General features: G+C 42.9%; 1 protein-coding gene across 1 annotated transcript; it reads left to right on the top strand.

Moving 5' to 3' along the window:
- The first annotated feature begins 2,300 nt into the window (after positions 1–2,300).
- Positions 2,301–15,979, top strand: ARL13A (ADP ribosylation factor like GTPase 13A). The gene is made up of 6 exons (XM_057495369.1): positions 2,301–7,885; positions 8,248–8,318; positions 13,072–13,321; positions 14,203–14,308; positions 14,830–15,021; positions 15,521–15,979. Exons 1-6 carry the CDS (start codon positions 7,830–7,832, stop codon positions 15,776–15,778), a joined length of 933 nt encoding a protein of 310 aa, XP_057351352.1. The 5' UTR covers positions 2,301–7,829; the 3' UTR covers positions 15,779–15,979.
- Positions 15,980–23,717: the final 7,738 nt, after the last annotated feature.

The following is a 23,717-nucleotide window of genomic DNA, read 5'->3' as shown; positions in this document are numbered from 1 at the left end:
AATGAAACTGGATTACTCTCTAACTCCATACACAAAAGTAAACTCAAAATGGATCAAACACCTGAATGTAAGTCATGAAACCATAAAAGTCTTAGAAGAAAACACAGGCAAAACTCTCTTGAATATAAGCATGAGCAACTTTTTCATGAACATATCTCCCTGGGCAAGGGAAACAAAAGCAAAAATGAACAAGTGGGACTATATCAACCTAAAAAGCTTCTGTACAGCAAAGGACACCATCAGTAGAACAAAAAAGCATCCTACAGTATGGGAGAATATATTCATAAGTGACATATCTGATAAGGGGTTGACATCCAAAATATATAAAGAGCTCACACATCCCAACAACCAAAAAGCAAATAACCCAATTAAAAAATGGGCAGAGGATCTGAACACACTCCTCCAAAGAAGAAATTCGGATGTCCAACAGGCACATGAAAAGATGCTCCTCATCACTAATTTTCAAGGAAATGCAAATTAAAACCACGATGAAATATCACCTCACCCGGTTAGGATGGCCCGCATCAAAAAGACTAAGAACAACAAATGTTGGCGAGCATGTGGAGAAAGGGGAACCCTCCTACACTGCTGGTGGGAATGTAAACTAGTTCAACCATTGTGGAAAGCAATATGGAGGTTTCTCAAAAAACTGAAAATAGAAATACCATTTGACCTGGGAATTCCACTCTTAGGAATTTACCCTGAGAATACAACTTCTCAGATTCGAAAAGACATATGCACCCCTATGTTTATTGCTGCAGTATTTACAATAGCCAAGATATGGAAGCAACCTAGGTGTCCATCAGTAGATGAATGGATAAAGAAGAGGTGGTACATATACACAATGGAATACTATTCAGCCATAAGAAAGAAACAAATCCTACCATTTGCAACAACATGGATGGAGCTGTAGGGTATTATTCTCAGTGAAATAAGCCAAGCTGAGAAAGACAAGTACCAAACAATTTCCCTCGTTTGTGGAGTATATCAACAAAGCAAAACTGAAGGAACAAAATAGCAGCAGACTCACAAACTCCAAGACGGGACTAGTGGTTACCAAAGGGGAGGGGCTGGGGAGGGTGGGTGGGGAGGGAGGGAGAAGGAGATTGACAGGTATTATGATTAGTACACATGGTGTGGGGTGGGGGTTCATGGGGAAGGCAATGTAGCACAGAGAAGAGAAATAGTGACTGTGGCATCTTACTACACTGATGGACAGTGACTGCAAAGGGGTATGGGGGGATGCGATAATATTGGCGAATGCAGTAACCACATTGTTTGTCATTCATTTTAAGAGTGTATATAAATAATACCTTAATAAAAAAAATTATAAAAAAAACACTCTTCTACATAACCCTTGGGTTAAATAGAGAATCAAAACAGAAATTACAAACTGTTTTGAAATGATCAGCAAGAAAATCAACACTCATCAAAACCCATGATATGTAGCTAAAGTGGTACTCATAAGAAAATTGTAGCATTCAATTCATTTATTTATTCCAATATATTCAAATATATTTCAACTGATAGTACATAAAATATTTTGACTGACAGTAAAGGAACTAAACATTCAACTCAAGAACACAGGTTAAAAAACCAACAGATTATATATACCAAAAGAGAGTAGAAGAAAGTTAATAAATATTTTTTCAAAATTAATGGTGCATGTCTCATCAGTCCTCACTCATAAACCAAGAAAACCCCTGGATGAGATAACAGTCAAGTCCAGGAAGACTCTGAAATGTAGAAAGGAGAAAGTGAACTGCCTAGGAACATTAGGATGTGAGGAACACTACTGTGGTGAGTTGCCTGAGGTTTCGTTTTCCCTCCCACATATTGCAGATGGGGCGCTGAAGATGCCTGCATCCTGAAACTGCCAATAGGCCCAGACAGAAAAAAAAGCCCCAATAAGGCTTATTCCCTTCAGGTAAATAATCAGGGATAGGGTGGCCTAGCAGGACAGAAAATCTTTTTGATAATACCCATCCTGCTCTAGCCAAACATCAAAGGAAAAACTGCCCCTTCAGTTTTTCAGTGGTGACAAATAGAGATACTCAGGTCTGGACGCACAGGGCAGCAATTAGGCAGGGTGAGTTGGCCCTCCATCTCCCCTACAGGGGTGGTATCAGTAGGCTCAGACAGGGAGCTTAACTTCCACCCCACCTCCCTGGCAGCAAAGTGATGGAATGAGATGATGAAAGGTGGTGCTAGTTGGCATTTCGTTTATTTTCCCCACTGGAATAATGTCAGTGGGGCCATCCCCACCTGGCAGCAATGAGTTGGTGAGAGTTAACCCTTCATTCTCCATTTTTCCACCTAGTATTGGAGAGACCTAGCAGGGAGTTGAAATCCCATCCCATCCCAGCAGTAACTGGAAAGAAATAAGCAGAGCTTCAGGGAACTGTGGGAAAATTTTAAAAAGGACAGAATTTTTACATCTTTGAAGTCTAAGAAAAAAAGAAGACTAAGGCTGAAAATGTACTCAAAGAAATAATGGCTGAAAGCTTCCCCAAAGTTAAAACGTTGACGTTAGTAGACTGTGATAAGTTGCTTATGTATAATGTAATAATTTAGCAACCATTAAAAAATCTACATGACAAATACACTCAAAACCTGTATCAGTAAACCAAGATAGAATTCTTTAAAAAGGTTCAAGTAATACACAGCAAAGCAGGAAAAATGAAGAAGAGGAATGAAAAAAACAGAGGGAATAAACAGAAAACAAAAACTAAAACAGCAAACAAGCCTTAACATATCAAAAATGACATTAAAGGTAAACAGCCTAAATAAACCAATTAAAAAACGGGATTGGCAGTGGTTAAAAAAAAAGAAAACTTGACCCAAACATTGCTGTCTACAAGAAATCTACTTCAAACATAATGACATAGGTAGGTTGAACATAAAAGGATGTTCAAAGATACACTCTGCAAAAAGAACAAAAAGATAAGGTAGACTTTAGAACAAAGAAATTACCAGTCAGAGAAGGAAAGGGCCAATTCCCCAAACCCAAATGTGTATGCATCAAACAACAGAGATGCAAAATACATGAAGCGGAAACTAACAGAAAGGAAAAGACAAATGAATCAAATCCATAATTATACTTAGAAACTTCAACATCCCTTGCTCAGCAATTGGTAGAACCATTAGAAAATCATCGAGGATGTAGATGAACTGAAGAATACTATCAACCAACATTTGCAAAACATTCCACCCACCAATAGCAGAACATTCTTTTCATAAATAAACCTGAAAACACTTAAAAGAACCAAAACCATACAAAAGTGTGCTCTCTGACCACAGTGAGACCAAACTAGAAATCAATGACAGAAAAACAATAGGAAAATCTCCAAACACTTGGAAATTAAGCAACTCACATATACCATGAGCCAAAGAAGTAGCAACAGAAAATTTTAAAAATACATTTTAATGAAAATATATCAAAATGTGTGGGATGAAGCTAAAAGTAGTGTTGAGAGGGAAATTTATAGCACTAAATAATTACATTAGAAAAGATGAAAACTCTCAAAACAAATAATCTAAGCTCCTATCCTACCTTAAAAAATCAGAAAAACAATAGCAAAATACACTTTACGTAAACAGATGGAAGGAAATAATGCTAAAATGCAGAAATGATAATGATCATAATGATTTTATCATTTTATCCTAATGATAAAAGCAGAAATCAATGAAATTGAAAACAGAAAAACCATACAAAAAACAAACGAGACAAAAAGCTGGTTCTCTGAAAAAAAAAGCAATAAACTGATAAACCTCTAGAAAGACTGACAAAGACAAAAGAGTGAAGACATGATTTACCAATATCAGGAATGAAAGAAGAGATATTGCCACAGAACTTAAATACATCAAAAGGATAGGGAATACTATGAACAATTCTGCACAGGTAGATTTGAGAATTTAGGTGAAGTGGAACAACTCCCTGAGAAGCACAACATACCACAACTCATCCAATATGAAATAAATAATTTGAGTCGTTCTATATCTATTAAGGAAATTAAACTCTTGTTTCCAAAAACTGAAAGAGAAAATCTCCATGTCCAGATAGTTTCACTTGGGAATTATACCAAGCCATTTAAAGATTTAACACCAGTTCTACACAATCTCTTTCAGATAAAAGGAGGGAATTCCAACTCATTTTATGAGGCCAGTATTATCCTGAGACCAAAATCAGACAAAGCCAGTGGAAAAAGAGAAAACTACAGTCCAATATCTCTCATGAACAAAAATAATCTATCCCTCATAGATAACAAAAATCCTCAACAAAATATTAACAACTAGAATCTAGCAATGTATAAAAATAATTATGTGCAATAAAGCACAACTAAGTGAGGTTTATTCTAGGGATACAGGCTGATTCAATATTTGAAAATCAATCTAATCCAATTATCACAAGTTAAAAAGGAAAAACTACATGATCATATCCAATGATACAGAAAAAGCATTTTACTAAATTCAACATCCATTCATGATAAAACTCTCAGGAAACTAGGAACACAAGGTAACATCATTGACCTAGTAAAGAACAGCCATTTTTAAAAAACTAGAGATAATATCATACTTAAGGTTGAAAGACTGAAAGCTTTCAGAATCAAGGCAAAGAAGTCTGCTGTCAGCACTGCTATTCAACAGAGTAGTGGGTGTTTTAACCATCCCAATAGGGCAAAATAAAATGAAATAAAAGGACTAAAGATTGGAAAGGATGAAATAAGACTGTCCTTACTTAAAATGACATGATTGTATATGTAGAAACTCTCAAGGAATCAACACACACAGAAAACTATTGATACTGCACACAACAAACTGGATGAATCTGAAGGGAATTGTGTTGAGTAAAAAAAGTCATTCTCAGGAAGTCCTACTGTATGATTCCATTTATATAATATTCTAAATGATAAAATTATAGAGATGGAGAACAGGTAAGTGGTTGCCAAGATTTAGAGATGTGGGAGGAGAGATGATTGTGACTATAAAGGGGCAGCAGGAAGGATTTTTGTGGTTACAGAACAGTTCTACATCTTTATTATGATGGTGGTTGCACAAATCTATGCACATGTCTCTAAACAAATGGCCACAGGCCTCAACAATAAAAAATAAAAAAAAAAAAAAAACAGAAAAACCTGAGAAAATGGGAGAATCTGATTTTCAGAGTTACCACATTATGTTTAAATGTCTAGTTTTCAATGTATTTCCTTGCTGTCATCTGGGAGGGCCTAGAAACAATGACACTCCAATAGTAATGAGCACATCTAGTATGAGGCAGGTGATAGAGGGAGGGCAAGCATTGTTCAGGATCCCTGTAAATTTCAAGAAGTTTCAAGGCCCTTTTAAGTTTCAAGCCCTTGTATGTTGCAAAAAGCTCCAATCCAACTCAGCCCTTCAAAAGTGCACTTAATTATATATACCTCAGCTCTGACCGGTTACGCCCTTAGCAAATGAAGCATTGTACTTTCAGCCAATCAGGAGTAAGTTGCATTCAGTTCTCCATTAGGTCAGGGAGAGGAAATGCCTCCTCTCACGAGGCAGTATAAACCCCAGACACCACAAACCTGAAGGCATCCTTCTCTGGAACTCCTGAGTAGCGGGAACTTCCTCTTCTCACCCGTTGAAAGAGCTTTGTGGTTGCTCCATGCTCTTGTCTGCTGGCTTCATTCTTCATTGCCTCTGAGACAGTATCCTGGGGAAAAACTGCGTTCCGGCAGGTAACAGTATGATGATTAAAGTTCATTTAGTTATTAGCTACAATCATAAGGTAGGGAGATGTCAGTTTGGTTACTTTGAACCAGGCAGTTGCTTGCCATAGATACGTCAGAACCTTGACAGCCACTATTCGAATGTTGCCACAGGCTCATATGTGGGCAACTGAGGCTCTGTTAATCTGGCAACAAAGCTTGAAAGCTCAATATGCCTTCCTATTACTCTACACATCCTGTGTATCTCATCCAAAACAAACCAACTTCTAATCAGATAAATATTTAACCACCTCAAGGTAAGCAAAATATATTATTATCTCCCTTCTACAGATAAGAAATCTGAAAATGGTAGGTTGCATTTAGTTGTTTTCATCCCAGGGTACTCAGGGGAGGCACTAGAAATCAAAGAAAGGACTGGTAATCCTTAGTCAATCATTTTCCTCCTCGGTTATCCTACTTCTCCTTCCTTAGGATAAGTTCTTAAGCAAGAATTGATATGATGGCAGTTTGACCTTTCTTGGTGATATTAGCAAATACAGCCAGCCTGAGATCAATCAGGAATCTCTTCCAATTATCAGGAAATAGATATGAAGCCACTGCTGGCCTCATCCCAAAGGGAGATGGCTGTCATGGGACCCAGATCAGGCTCTGGTGTTTCAGGCTCCAGGTCTTATCAGCAAAGCTGGAGTAAGGCTGGTTTTGATCCCAGGCCATATATAAGGTTTCCCTTTCAACTGGCATAAGCCAGAGACATTCTCCAGGACATCCGTATGGGAAGTCGAACGATTTCATATGGAATGAACTGTGCTCTAAGAAATGCTATGAAATGTGAGTCTCTATTTGGGAACAGCAGTTCTCCAGAACAGTCGGTGACCCTCAGAACCCTGCTAAATTATTCAGTGATAAGCTGGCACATACACTGGTGTTCACCAGATAGCTAAGCAAAGCCCAACTGAACTGTCAGCTGAAGTACTTATACTAACCCAACCAGAACTTTCCCCATCTCTGGGTTCCAACATAATTAGTCATTAGGAAGATGTAAATGAAAACCACAGTTAGATACCACTTCACGTCTAATAGGACAGTTATAAATGAAAAGACAATGACGAGTGTTAGCAAGGATGTGGAGAAATTGGAGCCCTACTGCAACACTGGTAGGAATGCAAAATGTTGCAGCCACTTTGGAAACAGGCTGGCGGTTCCTCAAAAGGTTAGACATAGACTTATCATATTCCACTCGTAGGTATATACCCAAGAGAACTGAAAACAGATATCTGCACACAAAGTTGTACACAGATGTTTATAGTAGCATTATTCATAAGAGCCAAAATGTAAAAATAATCCAAATGTCCATCAACTGATGAATGGATAAACAAAATGTATATACATACCAAGGAGAATTATTCAGCCATAAAAAGGAATGAAGTACTAATAGACGCTACAGCATGGATGAACCTTGAAGTGATTGTCTAAATTAACCTTTTCAGTTAAGTGATGACTTTCAAATACAGGTGCACTTGGAAACCACTTGGGGAGCTTATGCAGCTCCCTGGAATCTTTGTGAGTGGAGCAGCTGAACTGATGTCTGAAATCTATTAAACCAGTTGATTTCTAAGGCCCCTTACAGATCTAGAAATTGTATTAAATCTATGGCAGTGGGTCACCGATATTTTTGAAGCAGTAGTGAGAGAGCCAAGCCCAGTGGATAGCTGTTACTCAGAACAGGTCTCCCAATAGGTCCTTCTTGAAATCTCAGCTGGTTCCTCCGTAAGGCATGACTGCCCTCCAAGGTTGAATGAAGACAACTCTTGCTAATAGAGAGGAACTCTTGCTGCAGAGCTAGGACACACCTGATGCCATCATGCCTGTGTAGGCTGCTTTAAAAAGAAATCACCCCATTTTCAGGAACCTGCTGCTGGAGTTGAGAATAACCAGGCCCTCCCTCTATGACATTTACAGGCAAGGTTGGATAGAATGACGTAATGGACTGCTGATAGGCCCAGGCTTTCTGTTTATCAGTACCTGTGGAGTCTTAAGCTGACTTAGTTAGGCTCAGTGTTAATAATGGAGCTGATTTTTTATTTACTTGTTCCCCCTAATATTAAGGAACTAAGCTGAATCATGTTCCGGTTACTGACCTCCTGCTGGTCTCAGCTAAAGACCGAAAAGACACGAAGGTAATGTTACAATTGCATCTCTATACCCATTCTACCATTTCCTCCAATATATCTTCCCACAGTCCCTGAAGGCTCACCTCTTCATGATATATGTTGTCAGGGGAAGTGACTGAGCAGTGTCTGCAAGACTGAGGGGAGGGTTGGGGGAGGATGGTGAATCCTATCAGGCAAGTGAATCAGAGAAGAAAATCATCCTTGGAGGCTTTGGGGAGGGGTTCCCGCACCACCTTCTACCCCTTTTATGGTACACACATCGGGACTACTTCAGGCAGAGCCGCGAACACCAAGGGAGAGTAGAATTCTTTGTTTAGCCTAAGAACTAACAATGCCTTTAAGGTTTGGGCTCACTTTTCAATTTCCAGGAATGTGACTGTCATTATCATCGGATTGGACAACTCGGGTAAAACTCTTCTTGTGGAGGTTTTCCGAAGATGTAAGTAGCTGAAAGCTCTAAATTCTATTTGAGGTCTCCCATGGGCCCCAGAACCAATGAGATAATCATTCCTACCTAGCCTTACCTGATGGCCTTCAGGTTCCCTCTTTTGAAGATAAACACTTCCCCAAACACACAATCATACATACTCCTCGGGTGTTATCAGCCTGTTTATATAATATCTATCACCTGCTCCCTTTACGAGCTAGCCTGCTGGAAGGTCCTCTCGGGGTGTCAGTATGAATGAGCTCAAATAATGTAAAGCACTGCAGTCCATTGTGAAGGATAGCATGTTTGAAATACTGCCTAGTTTCAGGACTCAAAGTGGAATTTGGTCTAGATAAGAGAGGCAAGTGTAAGATGAAGAAGTTTAATAACATGCAACTCTTTGTGACAGTGAATACAGAGGGCTGAAACATGAGAAATGTCAGCTCAGAGATGTGTAAATTTAATACCAGATCTCTAGTTTAATACCTTGACATTTAACGAAGCAGTTACACAGAATTTCAGGGAGCTACTATTCTAGTTGTGAAGACCCAGCTAACTACTGGCCAATACATCAAAAAACCCAGCACAGTGAGTGGCATAGGATATCCTCCACTGATGTTTATTAAACAAAAGAAGGAGTATGATGATGTGGCTGAGCTTTATATAACCTGGCAGCACTTAATAAAGCACAAGAAAGGGCTAACCTGGCCCTACCTGGCCCCACTGGCCTATTTGAAGCCTGCATCAGTTCCCTTAAACTAAGCAACAGCCTGGGGGCTGATCTTGCCATCTCTAGTTGTACCCAGCGTATTCAGCCCACACAGTTGCCTGAAGGACTTAATGCAAAGAGCTCATCATGGCACTTCCCTGTTAAAACCACTCAATACCTCCCCACCATCATAAAAACAAAACTTAAGTTCCTTAGTGGCACACAAAGTCCTCCATGGTTGGGTCCCTGACTTTTCCAGCTTCATTTCCCACACTCTCCACATATGCCCCCAGTAGAGCCAAAACAAAAGATTCACCATTACTTTGCCATCAGACTGTTCTGATTCACATGCCCATGCATTTGGCCATTCACATTGTCCCACTACCTAGCATTGCATCCCTTCTATTACCTACCTGCTTGATCAAACACCTCAAGACACAAGCCTAAGCTTGACCTCAGGAAAGCCATCCCTAATGCCCAGCACCTCCTTGCTTGGCTCCAACTCTATTCTGTGCCTCCTGTCATCATGTACTTATCACAATATCAGCGCACAGCTTCCCAGTCCTTCGCCTAGATGGTGAGTCCCTCGAGGAAAAGTCATGGATCTTGTCAGCTTTGTATCTTCAGTTTCTGTATGTTTAGTACCTTCAGGCAGGTACTCGATAAATATTTGTGGAATGAATGTTCTCCCCTATTCCACCACTCCCCTCAGGCTACACGTTGCCTCTGTAACTTCTCCCTCCCTCCTCCTCTCCCAACCCGCAGAGTGTCAGCCCCAAGTACCACGTTTTAGCCAATGGTTCAGCCTAGTATCCCACTTTATAGGCAGCAAACTTGACTCCTTGCCTCTCCCAGCTCTCTAATAGGCAGATATTGTGAAAAGGTAAACAGCACCAGGAAAATCAAGGAGCCAGGATACACCACAACTCTGATAAAAGTGGGGATGATTTTTAGACCCCCAACTCAGACCCACCCCTAGACTCCCGTCCAGTCTGGGTGAGGCCTGGGGCTATATTTTAAGAACCCCCCAGGTGTTTCTGACGGTCAGTTAGCTTTGGGGAGCACTCACCGGCAGTTCACCTGTGTGCTGTTTTGCCTGTGAGAATAGTGTCTCCTTGCCATTCTAATTCCTAGAGGACAGAACCTGGAGTCAATTAATTGGTTACTGTGTAACTTGACTTGTGCTTGGTGAACAACTTGGGGCTGATTCATAACCCAGTAGTTTATGGTTGGGACTTCATTCACAGAGAAGTTTTTCATAGTTAAGAAGCAAAGTGCCACTGATGTCACATTCTGAAGAATGTCTCAGGTCACCTCTGTCCACGTAGGGCTATCAGTCAACCTAGTAGGTTGCTCTGTACCCGAAATGCAATCATTCACCTCCCCTGCTCCTGCAAATGTTTATAGTTGCCAAGAACAGATAATGGCCTAGGAAAGAAATTCCAATCTACAAGTAGTAACTTGTGTGAGCATTGGAAGACGCCAGATATAAAGTATTTGGGAACATAAGCTATTATCATTACTGACACCATCCACTATAACTGTTTTCTTTGGCACAAATTGGACAAGAATCCCAAGCATGAAGGTGCCATAAAGGAGGGCATTTACAGCAGTGCCTCTCAAACCTGGGGATCTTTAAAAGAAAAACGAGCCAGGATGCTCGAGCCCCACCCCAGATCTACGGCATCAAAGCCTCAGAGAATGAAGCCTAGTGTCATAGGTTTTAGAAGCTCCACCGGTGATCCTGGAGCACGGTGAGTACTGAGATTCAAAAATCAGAATCACCTGGGGAGCTTTCACACCTGACAGGTGTGTACTGACTGGGCACCTGGAGGTTCAGATGCTTCGATCGGGGCAAGGCCCATGAATCAAAGTCTTCACAAGCACACCAGATGCTGCTGAGACACACAGGCATGATGAGTTTCATTGCTCTCTGGGGCAGTGAGGTGTCACACTTTAAAGTGCACAAGACTCACCTGGGATTTTGTGAACCATAAGAGTTTGTTAAACCTCCTTGGTTTTCCTGCTGCTGTTTACCTTTTCACCATATCTGCCTATCAGAGAGTTGGCAGAAGCAGGAGTCAAGTTTGCTGCCTATAAGGTGGGTCCCAAGCATAGCAATTCTGATTCATTCGGTGTAGGGTAGGGCTTAACGATACCCCCCTCCACTTATAACTCTGAAGCAGACAGTCCGCAGACTGTGCTTTCCAAAACACTCCACTAGGGACATACAGATGTATTAGACTCAGAACATGTGGTCAGGGAGTTTGTAAATTAACAGAGGGAAGAAGAGAAATGTAAATTGTCAGGAACAACTTCTCATGGCTTCTAGAGGTTACCAGCAATAGATCGCATTATTGATACTGCTGTGATTTCAAGTAAAAAGAAAAAAAATGAGGGGAAATGTTTTGCTCTCACAGGAAAACATATATATAAAGCTTTCCTCAATGTAGGAAACCAGATTTAAAAGTTACCTGTAGAGTTTTAACCTATTCACGTAATCTAATACAGACATAGCAAATACCACATCAAAGTTGTGACTGAAAGTTATGTTATCTGAAAGCTATAATTAAAAAGATCATTGACTAACAAGAAAACAGAAGAGGAGTTATGACATTAAAACATAATGATAATATACACATATACACATAGAGATCTATATGTATACATGTAAATGTGTATATTATCATACATTTCCAAAGACCTGAAAGCATCTTACCAACTTCTCAGCTAAATGACTCATTCTGGCAATGAGTATGGAAACTGTCACAGGTAGATTTGACTATAAATAAGAAGCTACTAATTCTGGTCTTACAACCCTCAGGTATGAGTGTAGAGAATGTATAAAATCATTTTGCTACTAATGTGGGCAGAGAGCTAGGCCAGGATCGTGAGTTCAACAGAATGGACTGTGCATAAAGACTGTCATTTTGCACTGCATTTCTATGAGAGCTGAATGGGGGATAGAATGCCCTACTGAATGGTGTGCTCTGGCCATAGCTTGAAAGGGCAAATGTATCTGAGTTTGGCATGGTTTCTTGGAGGCGATAGGAGGAACAGAACTTCATACTCTCATCCACAGCAACAGGCACCACACCACCATTTATTGAACACCTGCTGTGTGTAAGGTAATGCCGAGCCCCTCCCTCACAGAGCTTACATGTTAGTTGAGAAGACAGAGCATGCACTGAATGAGGTGAAGGACCAGTTTAACAGACCACATGCTCAACGGGAGGGAAACAAGAGCTGGGCAGGTCAGAGAGGCTTCCTAAAGAAAGTGGTAGTCGAGATGGGCCTTGAAGAAAGGGTGAGATGGCGGGGGGGGTGGGGGGGCTCCTGTTTATTCATTCCTCAAAATTCATTCCACAAATATTTATTGAGCACCTGTGTGCCAGCTTCGGTCTTTGGCATCATGAATACAATGGTGAATAAAATTGAAAGTTTATGAAATCATAGAATTTGCAACACTGTAACATGCACTGTGATAGGGTAATAAGCCCAGAAGAAAGGCACCTTATCTGGACTGGGGGATGACGGTGTGAGTTAGGGAAAACTTTCTGTAGGAAATAAGACCTAAATTGATTTTTTTTTTAAACAGGCATTAACCAAGCAAGTAGTGGAAGAGTGTTCTAAGCAGTGGGGATAGCACCTCGTGAAGGCCCAAAGCAAGAGACGACATGGCATTCTTGTGGAGTGGGGGGAGTATGAGCCGAGGAGCAGTGGGAGGAAGAGACTGGGTATGTCCCAGGGACACTGTGGACACCAGTCAGGGCAGAGATAGGTCTGGCAGGTTAGGAGGCAAAGGAGTCCTTATTCTGTCCTGGGAACTGTGGGCACTTACCGAAGGCTACTGAGCCAGGAGAGGGTAGCATGGCCAAGTGCCGGTTCAGGAAGTTGAATCACTGAGTGTGAGCAGGATGGCAGGATGCCTCAGTAGGATTCTCAGGGCAGTCAAGGTTCCTTTCATCAAGGTTCAGATCGTTGTTTAACACGGTCTTTCGTCTGACACTACACCCCTGCTTTGTGGTTACTTCTCCTCTCTTCCCCTATGCATAGTACTTCCCAGTAGGATGGATAATTTTGTGGCACCTGAACTGACTACACTCCTGCTGGATGAATATGAAGTTTCCATCTATGACCTGGACGGAGGCATGCAAGGCCGGGAAATCTGGTCCAACTACTATGCACAGGCACACGGGCTTGTGTTTGTCCTGGATTCCAGTGACTTTGGACGCATGCAAGAAGCGAAGATGATCTTAACGTGTCTGCTGTCTGATCAAAGAGTGGCAGGGAAACCCATCCTAGTGTAAGACTCGGCCCTTGTGCCCAATTTCTCCTTCCTTCCCATTTTGCGCCTGTACAACAGAAGTAGACAGAAGAAGGGCTGGGTGGTCCCTTTGTCACAGCCAGCTAGGCTTCCTCTTCCCCTGGCTCAGTGACAGGGGATGGCCCCACCCTCTGGGGCTATTTACAAGAGCCACTTTCTCCCACATCCTGCCATGGGGGGAACATATTACCTGATTGTGCAAAGGTAATTTTGATGCTAAGCATCAAAGGGAAATGGAGAATATCTGGATCTTCCACCTCCATCCTTCAACTCCCCGGAAGACTGCCTTCCTGAATTTGCTTCTCTTTCCTGGCTTCAGTCTCTGACCCTGAGACGGTGACAGAAAACAACCCCTATTTTGTATAATCAGTGCCAATGGGCTCCTCCCTTGGCAGACTGCCCAAGAGTCATGTAACTAGCACTTATTCTAGGGTAATAATTCAGGTGGCCTGTCAAGCCTCGCCCCTCACCCACTCTCTTTTTGCCTTTTTTGTTCCTCATTAGCACCCCCAACTCAAGCAAAAACAGAGTTTGGGAGAGGATGTAAAAACTCCAAATGGGTTCATATCCCAGTCAGCAATTCTAATTAAAGTCCGATGGCACAGCGTAGAGGATGTGAGAAATGAGGCCTGGGGTTATCTTGGATTCAAATTATTTGTGGTCTTCTTTCCTCCACTGAAAATTGGCTAGAAACATGTCTGGCTCATCTCATTGGGTAGGTCTTTAAGGCTAGTTCCTGGATATGCAGCAACTGTACCAGAATTGGTTCTCCCCCTTTCCCTTCTTGCCTTGCCCATGGCCTCTATTTCTATTTCAATCATCTGTCCTTCCTCCCTCCCCTCCCCTATGCCCTGCTGTAGCCTGGCAAATAAACAAGACAAGCAGTATGCCCTCCTACCTAGAGAAATTATCAAATGCCTACTCCTGGAAAGGCTGGTGAACGAGAGCAAGTCCTGCTGCCGAGTGGTAAGCGTCAACCCCTCCCTCACCCTCTTGAGCCCAGCTGATGCCTCCCTTGGCCCATTCCATAATCGAGCCCCATAATGCTGGGTCTCAGGCAAAGCCTCTTCCTACCAGGCAACATCTATAGTGATGACTTCTAATTTGGTGACCATAAATATCACGTTACAGTGCTTTCACATATGTTTTTCTCATTAGGCCTTCAAAACAGCTCTGTAAAGTTAGAGTTTGAATATCCTCATTTTATGGATAGGAAAGCTAAGACTCAGAGATTCTGAGTGACTTACCCAAGGTCATACGTCCAAGACATTATACCAGAACCACTTCATTAAAGGACCTTAGCTTTCATATCTCTCATTTACCTTCTCAGGAGTAAATGCTGAGTGTCCCCCAGGAAGACTTAGAGCCTCTCTAGGCACAGCAGAGCTTACGTGTACCTCTGCCTTTTGGCTGAAAGTGATTGGACCTGTGGGCCCCAGAGATCCCATCCTCCTGGGTTGGAGCCTTCTCATCTCTTTTTGTCACAGGAACCCTGTTCAGCCATCAAAGAAGCCCAAGGCAAGAACCATCAGCCCATAATTAAAGGGCTGCGCTGGCTGTTAGCTGCCACTGGGGATAAATATGGAGACCTGTGTACTCACCGACTGCCATTCACCCTGGACATCCCAACCTCCAAGGGCACCAGAGGCTCTCAGAGAAGATGCTCATCAGACAGGTACTGAGCTGCCTCTATTAGGTACTGGTAAGAATAGATGCAGAAGTCGATCTTCAACATGTGCAGGGAGTTCTGGGAAGTGCTTGGATTCCATGCAGTGCTGAGCAAGTCCCTCAAGATCTGCTGGGCCAAAAGGGGCTAGAGCAGTGACCAGGAACATTCCAGCTCTGTTAGGGACACCTTCCCCACCCACCACCACAACTTGAGTGGTCACGTTAGTGGCATGAGTCGTATAAAGGTAAAGCCACCTATCAGCACTGGAGCTTCCCTAAAATGGGGATTCTCTTCCCTGATTTGCCACATGGAGGAGAAAAGGAGCATGAGCCCCTTAAGGAGCTTCCTGGCAATACTGTACAGATGAATGTCTTAAAGCTACCCCACACTCTCCTCTTCCAGTTCTCTGATTCTCCCAGTAATAAGGAAAGATGAGAGAACGGTAATGGGAAGAAGAAGAAGAAAAAGAAAACTGAGGTGATCAAGGTTCTGAGAAGCAAAAAGCCTAAATGTCCTTGCTCTGTGGTCCTTCTCATTGTCCAAAGGCATATGGCAGGGAGGGGGGCAAGAGTGGCATTCAATTAAGACGCTTGAGGTGTTTTCACTTGTTTGTTCTTCCTATCTTCCTTAGCTTCACTACCAGGATGGGAATGCCCATAGAAAAAAGGCAGCATCAAGGACAATGCCCAATGGAAGCTAGGCCCCTGAAGCCAGTCCTACTGGTAAATGGTTCTTTAAATGTTACTGCCCCAGAGACCACTCCCTGAACTCTCAGGCACCAGCTGACTTTTTTTCTCCATCTTTTTGTTGTACAGAAAGAAGGTTTAAGATTAAGGTCTAAAAGGAATCTATCAGTAACATTTGCTTTAGATGAACCCATGGAGGAAGATGAATGTTCTGTGGGTAATATGGCTTGGAACACTAACGCTACTGAGCCTCACTGCAATCCGAGTGATGACTTGCAGACCCCAGCTCCATGTGTTGAGAATCATCTTTTTAAAGGTAATGCTTCATCAGTAGTTAGTCAGAGAAGAAAAGACATACAGGCCTTGCCTCAAAATTTGTAGCACAGTATTCCTATTTTTAGTCTGAAACTCTTTTCTCATACTGTGGTTGCTGGTCAGGAGGAGAAATGGATCAAGTGCAGGGAGAGTGCTTGGGGACCACCATTTGGTAGCCTAGGATGACGCCCCAGCACTGGCTGACACCAGATCTTTCTTTGGATGGCTATAGGGTTGTCTTAAAGGATATGATTTCCAATGGTGGAAGTAAAAATTGGTACAACCTTTATGGAAAATACTTTGGTCATCTGTCTCTCTCTTGCTCTCCCTCTCTCAATATATTTATCAATAACTTTTAAAATGTGGAAACCCTGTGAACCAATCATCTCATTTTCTTGAACTGTATCCATAATTACACAAAGACCCAAAAAAGTATGTTTGTCATTGTTCTAGCACAACATTGTGTACAACAGCTAAAAGCTGGAAACAAGCTCATGTCTAACCGTGGGGAATGGGCTAATAAATTATGATCCATCCACACAGCGGAATGCTATGCAGACACTAAAAGGCTAAAGTTGACTCATATTTACTGACATGGAAAGCTTTCCACCATCTGATGCTTTGTTAGGGAAAATGGCAAGTCAGCGTGTAGCATTTACAGTATGATGGCTATACGTGCATAGAATATCTGGAGGGAAATCACCAGAACATCAGCAGTGGTTTTCTCTGGGGGTGAGATAAGAGGTGATTTTGAGAAGTAAAACGCCTAGGTGACTTTCTTTGGATTTTTGTTTTACTGGAAATTTTCGTTTTTATAATAAGCATGTACGATTTCTCCGAATAAAATAAAGGCATTTTCTAACAAGCTATGAGGACTTAAAGGCCCAATGTAGTTAATGGCTACTCCCTCTCAGTGTTGCTTGGGACCCCAGTCTCCATGATGGTCAACCATCAATATTATCTCCCCTCTAATCTCCCAGGGATCTGGCCCTTCTGGCTACCCCAGAGCCTTTGGTTGTTCTAACTGTGTGGCCGGAGGGCAGAGGGCAGGGGGCAGGGGTGGGGGGGGTCAGGGGCCGGCCTTGGCCTGGGGCACTGAGAAGGAGAAAAGCACTGCTCCAGGAATGAGGGGTGAGGGTGAGAGCTGAGAGCCTGGAATTTGGTAGAAGAGTGAAGCAAGTGTTTTTCTAGATGTAGTCAGAAACTACTACTAAATCTTTGTTCAAAATTGAAATCCATTTTCATTTCTATAACCTCAGAACCCAGGGCAAAAAAGAGAATGGATACGTGGGACACAGAAGAGATGTTACTGGACAATCCTTGTGGAGAAACCTTTGGATCCTGTGGTTCGTAGTCCTTAAACCCAGGGTAGAAGGGAGAGAGCAAGAGTGAGAAAAAGTCTGAGGCCACAGCTGGGTGGGGGTGCTTAGTGGGGTGCAGGATACATCCCCTTGGAAAGTGGCCACCACCCTCCCGCCCTGGAGTGGTCTGAGGACAGGAAACCTGGCACATAGCTTCGCTTGCACTGACTGGCTGTTTTCTTTCTCTCCGACTTTTAACAGAGTACTAAAGAGAAAAATGGAGGGAAGTCAAAAGAAACACTAAAATCCCTCCCTCAGTGAATGGGTTCATCTCCAGAACCATCAGGACTATTTAGTTTTTCAGTTTACTTGAATTACTTGTTAATACTTGCTAATAACTACTTGTTAATACCTCTGCAGTCCCCTACAATGACACTTACTCTAACATCACATCTCTCAGAACTCCCATTGTTCCTGTACATCTACATTCGAGCTGTCAAATGAATCTTATACCCACCGAGAGGCTCAAGAAAAGCTAGGTGGCATCCATTTGAGAATGAAGACGACCTTGTCAAAGAACACAGACTTCCCATCTTTGCACCCAGATGGTCCTAACGAAGCCTGTGAACAACATGCCGTGGGTGACCAACTGCAATTAAGCCTTAGAAGTACAGGGACAGTTTAGAATTACATTCCCCACCCCTTAAGTTTCTTCAGTGTAAGAGGACTGACAGAAATAAACTGAAGTTTTCTGATGAGAATTATGCTCTGCTGACTCATTTTCAGTCACGCCTCCAAGAACAACTCGCTTTTAAATTCCCAGCCACTAGCTGTGGAGCCTGGCAACAATCCCTTTGCTGTCCCTTCAGGAATAGCAATTGCTGTCTCTCCTCACACTGTGGTTAGGTATGCAAAAGCTGTACACACTTGAACGCGCTCAACCCTCCACCTCAAGGCGGGTAGTGGTAGTGGTGGTAGTCATTGACCATCACTATGACTACTACTATCACCAGGTACCACAGCCACCATTTACTGAGTGCCTTCTGGATGTCGGGCCCAGCACTGAGTTCTTCACATTCATTATCTTATTCACAACAGCTCTTGAGGGGAGGCAGTAGACCTGCCTGCATTTTACAGATGGGGAAACTAAAAGGGCTGAGAGGTTAAATAACTTGCCCATGGTCCCACACCTTGTAAGAAGCAGAGCAAGGAACTGAATCCAGATCTGGCTCTAGAGCTACTTTAGACCGGAAAGAACTACCTGTGCTTTACTCGGCCTCCATCCAGGAAGAGAAAGCTATATTCAGGAAAAACGGTGAAGCTTAGCCAGGCCCATACCGGGAGAATGACATGGATAGCAATAAGCACACCAATTGTAGTAACAGGCACGGACAACTGAGCACTTCCATTTTGTCAGGTGCTGGACTAAGTGCTTTACATACATTATTGCCTTTCATCTGCACAAGCCTCTGAGGTCAGTTCTATTAGCATCGTCTTAACAGAGGCAGAAACTGGTGTTCAGAGAGGTCAAATCATTCATCCCAGGGTCCCAGAGTACCCACTAGAAAGTGGCAGAGCTGGTTTTCAAACGAAGGCCCAACTCCTAAACTCATGCTCCTAACTCCTACCCCATAGGGTCTCACCAGGCAGTGCAAGCCAACTAGCCCATAGTTGTTTCCAGTCTTACAACCCCATCTGGAGGGTCTGAGACTTTCTAAGGCTGCATTACTTGCTATTATGCATTGCATATGGCTTTGTCTCCAAGGAAACCACCCAGACACCTTGCGGGTCTTTTGACAGGATTCTGACTGAGGCTCAGCTTATTGATCGTGGAGCTGGAAGGAACCTTACAGAGCCTTTAGTCCAACCCCAGTTAAACAGATGAGGAACTTGGGGTACAGAGAGGTTAAGTGGCTTGCCCAAGATTGTGCAGCTGATCACCAGTAGAGCTGCTCCTAAAATCCAGACATCCTGTGTGCCTGAGCCAGTGCTCTGTCTTCTCTGTCCAAAAATACCACATCCTCCCTGAGTCTTCTCTGGCCATTGCTGATCCACCTACTCTCTTCCAATTTGTCTGATACACATCACTGGAGAATTCTGCTGATAATCATTCTCACCTCAGGATGCAGCAAATGTCTCTGCTGAAGAAGAGTTTTATCAGGCAGGAGATGTGATTCAACAAATCAAGTTTCTCAAGAAAATCGGAATACCCACAGTTCTCGGTATGGCATGTGTGTTTATGAGGCAGGCATACTTTCTCAGTCAACAGGGAAGGGAAAGTGTGGCCAGAAGGGGGTGGGGGTGTTCCCTATGAATGTGGGCAGGGTGGAGAATTTAGGTTGAAACAGCTCTGACAAAATTCAAGTCCAGTATGCTGGCGCCCTTCCCTTTGTACTAGGTATGTATTCCTGGGTGTCGACCAAATTTTCCTACATAGAATCTGTCCATCACAAGGAGTTATTTAAAGAATATCTCCCAACTACAGCCAGAATACCCTAATTTATTTTTGACTGAATCTTAATTTTGTTGCTGCAGACTGTTACTGTACTTTCCAAACCTCTTACCAAGCTGGGTGACCTGGCAATTTCCCCCAGTGAAGACAAGAATATGAGTACGTACCTCATAGGCTTGATGTGAGGCTCAAAGGGGACCATCCATATAAAAATGCTTAGCAGAGTGCCTGGCACATAAGAAGTAACTCATTAAATGTTAGCTACTATTACTATAACTAGGGGAGGAGCTTAGATCATAAGACAGCTACACCCCTCCCCCCTTGGGGGACAGGTACACTTTTTTCTACAAAGAACAACCCAGAGAGAGAGAGGTCTTGGATTCTAAAGTACAGAGAGAATACAGACTCTAGGGTAGGTACGACCACTGCCAACCACAGCTCCCATATCCTTGTCTTTGAGAATATTCAATCTGCCAGAGAGATCTTACAGATCTATACCTTAGCAAGGCAGCCCAGAGACCAAGATTAAGGGTAGTTTTTGAGCCTAGAGGGCAAATTTCCTTTCAAGCCAGTGACTGCCTTGGAGTTTCTCTCCTTTTGTTGTCAAGGCCTTGGACAGCCTCCTCCAGGACTTTTTAAGCCTAGCTCCCGTCAGAGGTGCTCTGAACACGTGTGCCCCTGGCTCAGCATTCAACAAGCCCCACTTGGCCCTGGGTACTTGTCCATTTGGTCTTGCAAGACAGGCCTGGGCTTCCTGACTAGAGAATTCAATACGCAGAGGTAGGGGGATCCCTCTGCTCTGAATGGTTTTCAACCCCTGAAATATATTACCACTCTTCATGCTTATGTTGTTTCTACCCACCAGTAGTATTGTGTCAGCAGGGCTGGTAACCAGAATGACCTGCAGAACACAGGTCATACAGTTTGTACGCAGTAAGGGTTAGGGAAGAAGAGTGATAAGGTGGGCTTGGGGACTGGAAACCAGTTGTAGCTAACCTAGCTAAAAATCCCCTGAAGATGTGAGTGTTTGGTGCTTGGGCCATACCATTTATGTTTTGAGTATCACCCTTTGTTCCAATTAGTGTGTCCTATTAGAATCACTTGTTTTCAAGGCAGTTGCTACGGGTGAGATTTAACCAAGTGCCTTGAACACACCACCACTCTTCTCAGGAGAATCCTGCCAACCAGCATTCTTAACTATAAAATGCCATTATCCATGGGTGGGGTACGGGTCAAGCCTGAGCTCACTGCTCTGTCACTCACCCCTATAAGCCCTTTATGGGATGACCAAAACTTCGATTTCTGACAGAAAGGGGTGTAGACAATGAAAGCTACTGTCCAGCTTTCCAGGACTTGAAATCATCCCCTCACACCCACTTCACTTTTACAGGTGCCTGAAAGAACACAGCCACGGCACCCTGACCTGTGCGTATTCCTTTAGCTACAATAATCCATCCTCCCACTCCCCTTGCCATTTCTCACAGATCAATTTCTGTGGGAAACACAGGTGGAGCTGTTATCCCAGGCGAGCCAAAAGCAGTAGGAACTTCCTGCGGTTGGCATGAAGGAAGTATCAGCTGAGGGTTGAGGGTTGTGGGAGTCGGGGCTTGTACTTCTGCCCCTGTGCCTATGAAGTGCCCGGCCCAAGTCCAGGGAGCCTAAGAGGCTCCGCTGTTGGGTGGTGGGCGGAGCAATGTTAACAAAGCACTCAAACAGTGCTGTGCGATGACGACTCAGGAAACCCACGCAATCCCACGCTCACACTAGCACTTCCAGGAACTAAAACAGACCTGGTGCTAAGAGACAGCAGGCCTTTTCTATCTGCTCAGGAAAGTGAGCCCAATCTTAAGAACTACCATGCTATTAGATACAATATACCATTACACAGCCATTAAAGAAGACAATTATGGGCACTGTGCAGGTGAGAACCAGAATGCAAAATAATGCGAGGTGAAAACAGTGAAATAGGAATGAGCAGGCACACATGCTGATCACAATTATGGGAAACATACAGACAAGAGCTCCCTAAAAGAACCTGAGCGAATGAAGAGCACTATAGTCCCTTTAGATTCTGCTCCCCCTCCACGAATACCTTTTATAGTAATACACATTCTTTAAACTGCCATGCTGGGCACACCAGGTTACCGAGACACCTGCCTTTCAGCTGACATGGGAGTTAACGCTGCAGATCATTTGATTCAGGGACTAGAGAAGCACTGGATGTTGAGGAGGCTGGCACTTTAAAATGGGCCGGATCCTGCCTCTTTCCCACTCTTCTCCCATTCAGGACTTAATTACCACTGCAGGCTTAGCACTAAAATGGGACATTCCTCCCAAACACCTAGCCCACCAAACTCTAAGGGTGGAGCTTAAGAAAACATATATTTGGAACCCCTTTAAGTCAGGCTGCTGTGTTTTGAACTAGACTAGCTTATATTGAAAGGAACTGTTTGCAAAAGGCTGCCAGAAATTCCTTGTTGTAAAAGAATCGCTATGCGCTACCCATGCTCCTCCCACACTCCTTGTCACCTTGCTGTGGGTAGTGCTTAGTCAGTCAAACATCTAGTACATATCTAAGTATTTGGGTAAGCACTCTTCTCTCCCTGGAGCCCTGGCCTCAACACCTGCCCAGACTTGGTTTTTCCAGAATTAGCTTTCAATCGGTATGTTTAGTTTTTAAAAGACTAACAACATTTAGGTTCTTTTTTAAAAACTTTTTATTTTGAAATAATTTTAGATTTACAGAAAAATTGTAAAAATAGTACAGAGAGTTCCCATATACCCCTCATCCAGCTTTCCCTAAAGTTAATGCCTCACATAGCTCTGAAAGTTTGATAAAGACCATGACACTAACATCAGCACAATACTATTTACTCATCTACAGACTTTATTCAGATGTCACCAGTTTTTCCCCTAGTGTCCTTTTTCTTTTCAGGATTCAATTCAGGATCCCATGCAGCATTTCTACTATGTTAAGCTTTTTTAAAAAAACCCATCTCTAGAAACAAGTTTCCTTTGGAAGGTAGAAAGGGTAAACCAGTAGATGTTCTGGGCAATTTATGATCCTGGGCTATTCTACCCAGAAGGGAACTCCATCACTTCTGTACCCAAGCCCTTAATTCATGACACCTCATCAGTTATTTTCAGAAAACATGTCTTAACATTAGCACTTCTCACAGTAGCACAGAGGGATTTGACAAGTGGGTTATTTTAGCAACCAATATTATGAGGTTGACAAAATGAGAGGGATGGCCTTATCTGTTTTCTATGCTTCGTTTTTCTTCAAACTGTACTTAAACTTTTTACCCTGAACTATAACATTTGACTGCAACATAAATGCTGAGAAGCACCCACACCAACAGAGAAGGGACTCTTTCCAGTGCGTGTTTGGCTCTGCTTGCCTGAAATTAAGTATTAAAATCTTACAGACACCAAAACTGATGAGGTTATTTTTGCTTGTTCATCTCGAGAGAGGGAAGGAAAAACAGGCTATGACATTCATTTATTCCTTCAACAAATAACCAGCGTATTAAGAATACCTCCCATTTAATGCACACCAACTGTGTGCCAGGCAATTTGCAAAGTACTTTACATAAAATTGTTCCTCTGAATGGGTCACAACAATCCCATGAGGTAAGTACTATTATTACTACCTTTCTTTTACAGGGAGAGGGGCTGGGAACAGAGGGTTGGAGAGGTTGAGTAACTCACCCAAGGTCACACAGCACCTCAGTGATGGAGACAGGATTCAAGGCCAGGTCAGCCTGATTCAAGTTGGTTCCTGTGGCCTGTATGCTATACTGCCTCTCTGAGCACCTGGCACATTTCAGACACTGGGCTGGGTATTACAGATACGACAGTGAACAGGATCTAGCCCTATTCCTTCAAACCTTACAGTCTAGCTGGAGGAGAGAGACGACTAAACAGCTAAGTATAACATAGCCCTCTCTTC

The sequence above is a fragment of the Manis pentadactyla genome, chromosome X, assembly GCF_030020395.1.
Source record: "Manis pentadactyla isolate mManPen7 chromosome X, mManPen7.hap1, whole genome shotgun sequence".
Classification (NCBI taxonomy): domain Eukaryota; kingdom Metazoa; phylum Chordata; class Mammalia; order Pholidota; family Manidae; genus Manis; species Manis pentadactyla.
Note: the sequence above shows the minus strand (reverse complement) of the source record. Positions and strands in the feature narration are given on the sequence as shown.

Bases quoted from the DNA above. Each gene is read 5' to 3' on its own strand.
- ARL13A (XM_057495369.1), top strand. From the start codon at position 7,830: ATGTTCCGGTTACTGACCTCCTGCTGGTCTCAGCTAAAGACCGAAAAG. The intron at 13,322-14,202 runs GTAAGACTCGGC...GCCCTGCTGTAG, and splicing joins GCAGGGAAACCCATCCTAGT to CCTGGCAAATAAACAAGACA. The intron at 15,022-15,520 runs TGAGCTGCCTCT...CAAAAAGCCTAA, and splicing joins GATGCTCATCAGACAGGTAC to ATGTCCTTGCTCTGTGGTCC.